General features: G+C 36.8%; 2 protein-coding genes across 2 annotated transcripts in view; both read left to right on the top strand.

The window, feature by feature from the left end:
• The window catches only part of LOC104967331 (uncharacterized), a 5,193-nt gene extending 1,707 nt beyond the window's left edge, over positions 1-3,486 (top strand). Inside the window, exons 5-7 of the mRNA XM_010796741.1 lie at positions 1,328-1,496; positions 2,017-2,074; positions 2,238-3,486. Coding sequence (XP_010795043.1) covers positions 1,328-1,496; positions 2,017-2,074; positions 2,238-2,486 — 476 coding nt within the window. The 3' untranslated portion in view covers positions 2,487-3,486. The remainder of the gene's footprint in view (positions 1-1,327; positions 1,497-2,016; positions 2,075-2,237) is intronic.
• A 126-nt stretch (positions 3,487-3,612) lies between these two features.
• Positions 3,613-9,275, top strand: snx12 (sorting nexin 12). Its single transcript, XM_010796361.1, has 6 exons — positions 3,613-3,980; positions 5,912-6,007; positions 6,395-6,519; positions 6,896-6,986; positions 7,372-7,382; positions 8,422-9,275. Exons 1-5 carry the CDS (start codon positions 3,816-3,818, stop codon positions 7,375-7,377), a joined length of 483 nt encoding a protein of 160 aa, XP_010794663.1. The 5' UTR covers positions 3,613-3,815; the 3' UTR covers positions 7,378-7,382; positions 8,422-9,275.
• Positions 9,276-10,996: the final 1,721 nt, after the last annotated feature.

The raw sequence follows: 10,996 nt of genomic DNA, 5'->3' as shown, positions 1-10,996 counted from the left end.
ACTATATGTAAAACACTATAAATAACACATGACCGACCTTTCATGGTGTAACAAAATCATGACCAGTAGGATGAGGATGAAAGCACCCAACCCATACAGCACTGGAGTCAACACAGACATCGAGCTGTTCATGTGAGGAGTGTCTGTGAGTTTGAGAAAGACAGGGGAAGTTTGTTTCATTATACTGCACCTTTACTGTGTTGTTCACATGCAGAGCAACAGCTGCAGATAGTAGAAATCTTCTTTGACGTTTAATCACGTGTGATATGGTGAAAATTACACATGATTAGGAGTTTGCTCTGTCAGTTTACCCTGTACTGATTTGAAGGGAATAAGTCAGGTTTGTATTGCCCTATTGCCTACACTGGCCATCTTATATTGTAAATGTGATGGTTTTAATGGCCTAGAATATCTATTACTGGCCCCTCAACTATAGCTCTGGCTTTGAAAACAAATTTCCTAACCTAGGAAAAGCATGTTAAAAAGAAGGCTCTATAATCACTACAAATGATTGTAAATACAACATGTCAGTATTCATGAAAAATATGTTTATTCCTGTCATGCCCAGTATTCAGAATATTCAAAAATTACTAAAAGGTTCTGTGCTTAAGACAGTTTATGGTTACCAGTAGCAGTGAATGATTCTTTCATTCTTTCAGTAAGTGAAAGTAACTGTAAGTGAGTACTGGAAATAAGGTCTAGACATTTGCAGTTTACCCGTCTGAGACTGCCAAAGGCACACANATGGTTACCAGTAGCAGTGAATGATTCTTTCATTCTTTCAGTAAGTGAAACACGGGTAAACTGCAAATGTCTAGACCTATTTCCAGTCACTTACAGTTACTTTCACTTACTGAAAGAATGAAAGAATCATTCACTGCTACTGGTAACCATAAACTGTCTTAAGCACAGAACCTTTTAGCAAAAAAAAAAAAAAACCCAAGCTTTCACCTGATTTGTATTTGATTTGATTTATTTCTTATCAAATATAAACATTTAGAATATTCTGAATACTGGGCATGACAGGAATAAACATATTTTTCATGAATACTGACATGTTGTATTTACAATCATTTGTAGTGATTATAGACCCTTCTTTTTAACATGCTTTTCCTAGGTTGGGAAATTTGTTTTCAAAGCCAGAGCTATAGTTGAGGGGCCAGTAATAGATATTCTAGGCCATTAAAACCATCACATTTACAATATAAGATGGCCAGTGTAGGCAATAGGGCAATACAAACCTGACTTATTCCCTTCAAATCAGTACAGGGTAAACTGACAGAGCAAACTCCTAATCATGTGTAATTTTCACCATATCACACGTGATTAAACATCAAAGAAGATTTCTACTATCTGCAACAAACTTCCCCTGTCTTTCTCAAACTCACAGACACTCCTCACATGAACAGCTCGATGTCTGTGTTGACTCCAGTGCTGTGTGGGTTGGGTGCTTTCATCCTCATCCTACTGGTCATGATTTTGTTACACCATGAAAGGTCGGTCATGTGTTATTTATAGTGTTTTACATATAGTTTCAGCAATGGGTACATATTTCCTCCTTCATTCATTGTTATATTATCATCAACAATATGTACACGAACTGTTATCTAATGTGAGTATTTAAAATTTGAATTGTTTTACGGAATACTTGGGCTTAGCATTTGTATATCAACAACTCACCCGGTGACCTAAAATGTGTGAAGATAGGGCCGGTTGACAGCTCAGTGGTAAGATCTGGCGGCCCTGTTAAGCCGCGCTGGCCAAACATTACAGTCAATGTCCTCCTCTCTGTCGCCCACTTTCACTCTATATCTCAGATAAAAGGCAACATGGGAGGATAACTTGATGATCTTGAAAAAAATTATATTTTTCTAGTTTTAAAGCAACAGTAGATGAAAGTGGCGATAGCAATGAAATTCACATTTGGTAATGTAATGTACTTTCAATGTATGTGTGATGTTGACTAGCTGTAGTTGATATGATCATCTGATGAACATGTGCCTCCCTTCCATACAGAATCAGAATCATCTTGATCCCTGTGGTCCCCAAGCCATCCTTACCTCCTAATGTCGAGGTTAGTAGCATCAAAAACTCTAATGCTACCAAAAAATGATTTGTATTGAAACCACATTTTTTTCATTCAGCTGGAAATAACTCAAAATACTGCCTTGTTTGAAGGAAATGTACAAGATGACAGCAAAATAAAGTCATACACGTTTTTTTTGTTTTGTTTAAAGGATTGGTTTCAGTTCCCCAAGGGCCTGAAAGAGAGTTTTAAGGACAATGAGCGTCCCTGTCCTGTCCGTGAGTACTGCCATGTCCCTGAGTCTGACAGCGAGAGCTCTGACTGCTCCACCTGCTCCGGCACCACCGACCAAACCGACTGCTCCGTCTCCATCCCTGTGAACGAATCTGACCTGCCTACTTCCTGTTCCTCTTCCACCTCCACAGTCTCACCTGAGGAGGAGAAGCAGGTTTCTGTTTAGGAGGCATGTCAGTCAGGGTTGGGTTTCTTAAAACGTTATAATTCGAACAGAAATGAGTTTCATCATGTCATCAATCCAAAACCCCAGCTTAAAATGACATAATGAATGTAACCTCAATGAAGCAGAAGGAAAGGACCCAATACAATTACTGAATGAGATTGTATATCAGCATCATCATCAGGGCACTTACATTGTGATAAAAAAAAGCGTAATCAATGGCTTCTTTATTTTTGCTTCTGTCAGATATTATTTCTTAAGTTTTCATCGTTCGCCTTAATCAAGTTAAGCAAAATGGCTTTGATTAGTATTGATATGTGTAGATTTTTCTTACATATAACCTTTTGTAAATGTACATGTATAGTGTTGCATAAATATGAGTAATAATAAATCCTAATTGCTTGAATCATCATGTAATCCAAACCTCAATTAACTTAGATATGTATGTCCCTCTTTGGTACACAGCCATACAAATACATTTGGAGCAAAGCTCGGTTTAAAATAAAATGAATATGTGGACCAATTATTGTACTTAAGTACAAGAGTGTTGATTGACACTCCACAAATCAAAATCTGCAAAGCAACTAAAGGAATTAAATACATGTAATGGAGTGGAAGTACACTTTTTACCTGTGAATTGTAGCGGGGTACAAAGTAACAAGTAAATGAAATGCTTAAGTAAAGTAGCCTACTAGTCCCTCAGAATTGTACAAATACAGTAGGCTACTTGAGTAAATCTACTCATTGACTTTACACCACTCTACATGGTGATGGGTGCATGCATGAAAGGCCTACCCAAAATCAGGGTGGGGGGTGCCACAGCCCCTTAAAATATGTTTCTTGTATTATCATGTGTGTGTTATACTTATATTCCTAAAATGTTTCCAATCTTAATAGCTCTTTGATTGGACTTTTTCAATGTGGTTTGACATGCTGTAACCTGATTGTATTTTAGTCCTTTCTGTCATAACCTGATTTAATAATTAATAAATAGAAATGCCTTACGTCTGAGGAACTGTGACATTAATTTCCCAACTGCAATGATTAGAGAAACCTGAGCCTGTCCAGTTATCTCTGTGTCCATTAGAGGGAGTGCAGTGTACCACAGTAACGCTACGGAACTGAGTCAACGCATTTTTCAGATTCAACAAGGGTAGGGCGCAGGGCGGCTGGCCCCCGCAACAAGACAGAGACACAAGTCAGCTACTTCCCTAGCTGAATCGATCAGCTAACGTGTTATCAATTGATGTCTTCGTAGGAGATTTAAGATTTTGCTGAGCATTTAGTTGGTTTGATCCGCCGTTTGTCGTCCAAAAACTACAACCCGACAAAATGACAGACCCTTCGGTGGCCGACACTCGCCGGTTGAATTCCAAGCCCCAGGACCTGACGGATGCTTACGGCCCCCCCAGCAATTTTCTGGAAATAGACGTTTATGATCCACAAGTCGTCGGAGTTGGACGTAACCGTTACACAAATTACGAAGTTCGCATGCGGGTAGGTGTTGAAAAAATCAGAAGAAAAAAAACACCCTTTTAGCAGCATTAGCTTTTATTTGCTAAGCTAACTGGTAATTACTATGTTGTTGCTAGCCAGTTAGCGTATTTAGCCGCTGTGCTGGAGTCAACCGCAGGGACCGGGTTGTGACGTTGACGGTAGCAGCCTGGAGTAGGTCAAGATGGCGCTCCAGTAAAACTCAAGCACCGGGGATTTTGTGTGGCCTACTTTGTGTAGTCAGCAGGGCTGGGATCTAGAAGTTTCCTCAACATAACTACGACTTTCGGCGTACATATTTAAAGCAGCAATGTTTAAGCCCGCACACTGACTGTTAACGTCATATTTGTATGTATTTTAACCAACTGTGTGTGGCTAGTAAACGTTACGTACTGAAACGTAATGTGGTTATTACGACAGTGTGAGTCCCAGCAGACAGCATGAAGCTAACAGCTACTTATGCTACTGTCAAAAAGCTGTGGTAGACATACATAAATTACCTTCACTCAAGTACTGTACTGAAGTATAATTAGTAGGTACTTTATCTGAGCCTTTTTGAATTCACTTAATACTTCTACCCCTTACAATTCAGAGGCCAAACGTGTACTTTCACCCCACTACATCTATTTTGTTTCTTTGCACATTTGGATTAATAATAGGAAATGTAAGGGAAAACAACTCTTAAATAAGACTTAAGTAACACCTTGAGTAATAATACGACACATTATTTTTATTTTATAATTATTGATACATTAATGTGTTTATCGCTTCAATTTTGCATTTGGTGGTTTATTTGAATTACTTTATATACTATTGGGAAGTTTAACCTTTACTAGTAGATGGGAATGTTGAGCGCCTTGTAAAAGATAATAGCTGACACTGTTAAATACATTTAGAAAAAAAATGTTTTTTAAGGAAGCTGGTGACAACATTGCAAATGCGTAATTGTAACGTACTAGGTCTGGCATAACTACAAATCCTTATTTTGCGGGTTTGCTCCTGGGAGAGTTTGCAGATCATAATGTAAACACGTGACTTTCTTCACCACTTGAATGTTCTCATCCCAAGATTCGTAGGTTAATGCAGGCGTAATACGCAGTCTGATGTTTCCTTAGTTTAATGTTTTTTTGTTAAATTGCTCATCCAAATAGTGCTGTTTCAAAACGCTGCATAGAAAAACGGAAACTAACCAGATATGTTCGTTTAACTGGAAAGCATTGTTTAGTTACTTACTCCCTGTCTACAGGAAGTGAATCATGCTAAAAAAAAGCCACCTAATCTCTACTCACTGGAACATGGAGAGATGGGTGGTTATTGTATGCAACATTTCCCTTTATACCTAACTCCAAACTTTTGAGCGTTCTGGGAAACGGGTTTGCTTGGCAGGCTTTCTAATATTATTGTGAATAAAATTAACACAATACTTTACATTTAGAAGTTTAATCATTTCAGGGCAAATACAATTTAGAATACAATCTAACATAATCTAACATGAAATAGATTAGTGGCTCTTTTTCTCTTTCTTTATATAATGATTAACAACTGAACATCTTTGGGTCTTGGACTGTTGTTTGAAGACCACACACTGGGATCTGGGAAAGTTATGAAAATGACATGCATTCGGTAAAATACAATCTGTATTACAGTATAATAAATAGTCAGAGCTCTCATTATACTACAGTGTAATGGAAAGAATCAGTACAAACAACACAACAGTAGATGCTACTGTAGAGGTATAACATAAACGCCTCTGCATACTAGTCTAAGTGTTGACTTTCATACCATTAGTTTAGTCAAAATAGGGTTATATCGAGTGATTTTTTTGTCCCCTTAAGGCATCTCCACAATGACTTCAGCATTCAGTAAGATCATGTTTTTGAAAAAATTATTTTTGAAATTAATTTAGAGCTGTATATTTATTTTTCTCTGTGTAGACAAACCTCCCCATTTTCAAACTGAAGGATTCCACTGTTAGAAGAAGATACAGTGACTTTGAGTGGTTAAAGAACGAGCTGGAAAGAGACAGTAAGGTAAGTGAGTAATTATATCATGTTGTGTTTCAGACTAATCATTTCAGCAGACTGGCTTAAGCAAACTAATATTTAAAATGATCTGATAAGTGGTACTGTTGGTGTTACAGCTTGGAAAATGTAATTACTTCATAGATTAAAGTAAACAGTAGCATAACACTTTAGGTTTCGTCTTCTGTTTTAATGACAAGGTAGGTTTTGTGGTGTTCTCCTAATTAAATGCGTTGAATTAGTTTATGCCTTTGCACTGCTAGTCAAAATAAGTTTATTGCCTTGCTGGAGCTTAAATGTATTGATGCCAATGTATTGAGTTTTGACTGTTCAGCACATGAGTGTGGACTTTGGATTTCATGAATGTGATCTTTCCTGTTATTTGTTCTCCTTCAGATTGTAGTACCATCTCTGCCGGGCAAAGCCCTGAAGAGACAGTTGCCATTCCGCGCAGATGAGGGCCTTTTTGACGAGGTCTTCATTGAGGAGCGGCGATCGGGCCTAGAGCAGTTCATCAACAGGTTCAGCCATACATTTTAATACATATTTTTATGTGTTTGCATAGTAAAAACTATCTGCTAAGTTCCAACATTTGGGATTTTTATTTGGTGATAAAGGAACAGTACATTCTTTATTAAATCTTGTAAAGCTTGTGTCAAATCTGCAGTTTTTTCTTTTAGTGTTGTTTTTCTCAACTGAAAACCACATATTCAATCGAGTCAGTCGAGTCAGTCATTGCCATAAATGTATGGCCCCACACAAGACTTAACCTAATCTCTGTCTGTGCGTCAAATAACTAATCTAGTCAAAAAACAATTTTCTTTTACAAGCCTCAATGAAAAACTATTAAAACAAGTTAATTTTATCCACTGTCCATCTTTGTGTTTGTTTCTGTAGAATTGCAGGTCACCCCTTGGCCCAGAATGAGCGCTGTCTGCACATGTTTCTGCAAGATGAAAGCATTGACCGCAACTACATTCCTGGAAAAGTACGTCACCAGGGTTACTGAGGGTGGGGGGAGGGGGGTTTAACCTTTGGGGTGTAGATCGTACTCACCTTTCACTTCCCTCTCTTTCCTCTTTTAATCTCTTTTTGACTTTCTGCCTCTCTGTCTCTCTCACTCAATATCTCCCTTGTGCATTTGTTTCATAATTGTACAAAAAGAAAAGCACTACTCACTATTATTATAATATAGTATATAAGTTTGATGCATTCAGTCTTTCCCTTATGAGTGTTGTATACTCAAGGTTGTGATATAATGCGAGTCATGAAATAACGTCTAAAATCGCCACAGATGTTTACCATATGGATAAATGCAGACTGTAAATGAGTGTTCTGATCCTGTTTTGTGCTTTTGTTTTTTGTTCTTCTAGGTATGAATAAAGTAAGTCTGCTTTATTTGATCCGGTCTCCAAGAGCTTTCTGAAAGGTGGCTGCATGGGCACTCTAAAGACCAAAGGCGATAGTTCACAAATACTTAAGTAGACTAATGCTAATGCCATATAAGGGCTGGGCTATATATCGATATCATAACATTATCGTTGAATGAGACTTTATATCACTTACATTTTGGATATCAGAATATGGCATACATTGTATCTTCCTGTTTTTAAAGCCGCATTACAGTACATTGATGACATTTGAACTAACCAGACTGTTGTAGTTAGTCATATCCATATAAATATTGTTGCAATATTGAGATATTTGATCCAAAATATCAAGGTATTTGACTATCTTCATATAGCCCAGCCATATCATATATAAACAATCACAGATGTCTGACTACAATCTGTCACTTTGACTTGTAAATGTACCACCCACGTTCAACCAGTCATTTCCCAAAGACATTATAGCGTGATCATGATGTGTTGCAAAGGGAGGAACACTCTGTCAGCCCGTTTGTCATCACCCATTATCTGCCATGTAGAGAACAAATATTGTGAAATCTGAACATTTTTAATTGGAAATTAGTTTGCGGGAGTTAATCAGATGATTATAAGAAACTGGCGTACAGAGGTTTGTCAGTCCACCAGTATCAGGAGTTTAAGTTATGTCGAGTTACTAGGAAAAGGTTCTGTACATCACTAGAAAATGTACCTTTTGAAACATTTCTCTACCTAATTCTGATACATTGTCATTATCAACCCGTTATCATTGGCAGCATGGCAAACTTGCACGCTTTCCTTGCAAAAATATGTATCTCAACTTCGCTGACAAATCTTTGTACCACGATGTTCAGCCTGTCGATTCAGATATTCCTTCCTCTTATAATTTCAGTTTCTACAGACATGTGATATTTCCTGTGAATAGTGTTATAATATCGTGCCATTGCATTAGTCAAGCATTGACCAAATCCATTTAAAGCTTGAACATGTCTCTGTATTATTTCTCACGTCTGTCTCTTTCTCTCTCTTACTGCAAAGACAATACAGACTGCTGCACCTGCCCCATGTACATTAATTACGACAGCACGTCATTATAAAGCTGGTGGAAATGTCAGAACTGATAAGTATCAACGGTGTAGGAAAAACACAACTATCGCTCCAGGACAAAACTAAGAGATCCAATGTATAAATCATTTGATGTTGTGTCTTTATTAAGCCATTCCACATACAGTATGTACATTATGTTTTGATTCAGTACCAGTGAATAAGAAAACATGTTCCATATGTCCTTTTGTCATAGCTAGATTCTTTTTTTTTTTACAATTGATTATTATGTTCTCTGAGTGTCTTTTACATTTATTTGATCAAGTTTAAAATTAGGGTAATTTCCTGCTTTGATTAATGTCTTCTTTTGCTAGCGGTGATGTGATTTTGATGATAACTTCCCAAAGTCCAGCCACATGTAGCATCACGAAAGACATTTATGTTTCATTCCAGTCAATACAAATGTTCGGAAAATGCTTTTAGACAGGATTGTTTCATGATTTATTGTTTTAACTCCGCTGTCTTAGTTACATCATCATGCCTACACTTCGGCTGTGTGTTGTCGAATCAGCTATTTGGAATGTTAAGTTAGGTAAATAACCATATCTAAGCACTGTGACAAGAGGTTCATTATATGAACAATAATTCATGTTTAAAGGCGTAATCAGCATCTGGTTTATTGATCTCAAATATGGCTTATTCTGTGCTTATTTTCAGCTGGTTTATTCTTTCTATCAATCTTATTGTGAGGTGTATTAATGCATTTTATCATTACAGTTTCACTATGGGTTACGAGGAACTCCCTTGTTAATTCTGTCCACCGATTAAATTTCCTGCTGCCTGCTGGTTCATGTCTACATGTGTCTTTTCAGTTTAAAGAGAAATATAATCAGCAAAACTCAACTTCCAATTTGTGAGAAGTGCGTCACACTAAGAAGCAGTAAGAGGGGGTCATGGGGGCTGGATGAATGGCAGATAACCTCATTTAAGATTAAATGATTTTAAAAAACAAAGAGAGTTTGGAAACAGACTTTTTTTTTTACATGATTCTTACAACTTGTACATACAGATTTTACTAAATTTTAAATATTGTTTTACACAGCCGAACCTCCGCTCTTACTGGTGGACTTGGAGGTAATGGACTTTATGAAAATAAATGGTGCGGTGAGATAGAGTTATGTTTCATTTTGTACAAACAAAGTACCGTTCCCAGCACTATTAGTTAACCAACCCTCCACAGACCCTCTCCACAACCTGATAATATAAGTTTAAAATTGAAAAAACATGTATTTTAAACCTCAATGAAACTTGTAATGTGCTACAACAAAGCTCACATTAATAAAACCTTAATACAGTGTCAGATCTGTTTGTGTCTGCAGATGATAAAACACGTTAATGAACACATTAAACCCAAATCAAAGCACTTACTTTATTACATTACATGTTACTTGTTAGACGCTTTTATCCAAAGCGACTTCCATACATTCAGTACTGTGGACAATCGCCCACAGGAGTAATTTGGGGTGAGGTGTCTCAGGGACACAACGACATGCTGACTGCAGTGGGACTCGAACTTGATACCCCCTGATTCGAAGTTCAGCACTGAGCCACAGCCGCCCTGTAGTTATGAAGTTATTAAGAAATAATTTGTGAACAAAAATAATGGTTTTGCATTTAATACTTTTTTTGTCATATTTAATTGTATATTGAATATTTGGGTTTTGCATTTTTTTAAATTTTCTACATCTTTTTTTTATATAGTAAAGCACTATGTTATTAGGTTCAACATTAATTTAGTTATCAGTATTAATGTGAAGACGGCCGCTTCAGCTCTGTAATCATAATTACTTTTTCTCCATACTTGGAATGTGAAAGACAACATTTCTTAGATCACAGCAAATAAAAAAACTCTCTATTTAAAAAAGTCAGACTATCCTACCTTTTTCCGGTTCATAATTTTTATAAGGTCCATAAGAAAACCTAAATATTTTAACATTTTATTTCTGCATTGACGATAGGGCGCTTCTTTTGTGTCGTTTCCATTTATTAAAAGCACCAATGTGTTCAATTAGTCACCGCATTTTATAACATTTTAAGACGTCATTAATAATCACCCTTTTAAACCAGATTAATGCATTATTACAGTATAAACATGTTATATTATAAACAAACAAATGTAACCTGAGCACAGTCCCAGTGCTGTAAATACAAGGAATACAGTTTAGGTGGCAACAAGGAATATAAACTCTAGCTCTTCAGTGACAACAATAGGTCTTTTGTTTCACTAAACATGAATCTGAAAGTCCTCTAATCTATTTCTTGTTGTTCGCATTCAGGAAATAAGAGTCGGACAAATATTGTGACCACAGGTGGATTAAAGGAGTCCCTGAATACTGATATTGTGTGTAGACCTTGACCAGCAGGTGATCCAAGATATGACTGTAATAAAAAAGAAAAAGAACAATACAAAAGTGAATACAGTTCATTTAGTGCCTGCACTGCACTAAACTACTAAAAAACACTGTGAGGTGTGAGTCAGGATTATTTATTTATCCTTACAATCTAAAAC

Source organism: Notothenia coriiceps, unplaced genomic scaffold (genome assembly GCF_000735185.1).
Source record: "Notothenia coriiceps isolate Sejong01 unplaced genomic scaffold, NC01 NC01_scaffold00037250, whole genome shotgun sequence".
In the NCBI taxonomy this organism is placed as follows: domain Eukaryota; kingdom Metazoa; phylum Chordata; class Actinopteri; order Perciformes; family Nototheniidae; genus Notothenia; species Notothenia coriiceps.
The sequence above is the reverse complement of the archived record's forward strand: the minus strand, read 5'-3'. Positions and strand labels throughout refer to the sequence as shown.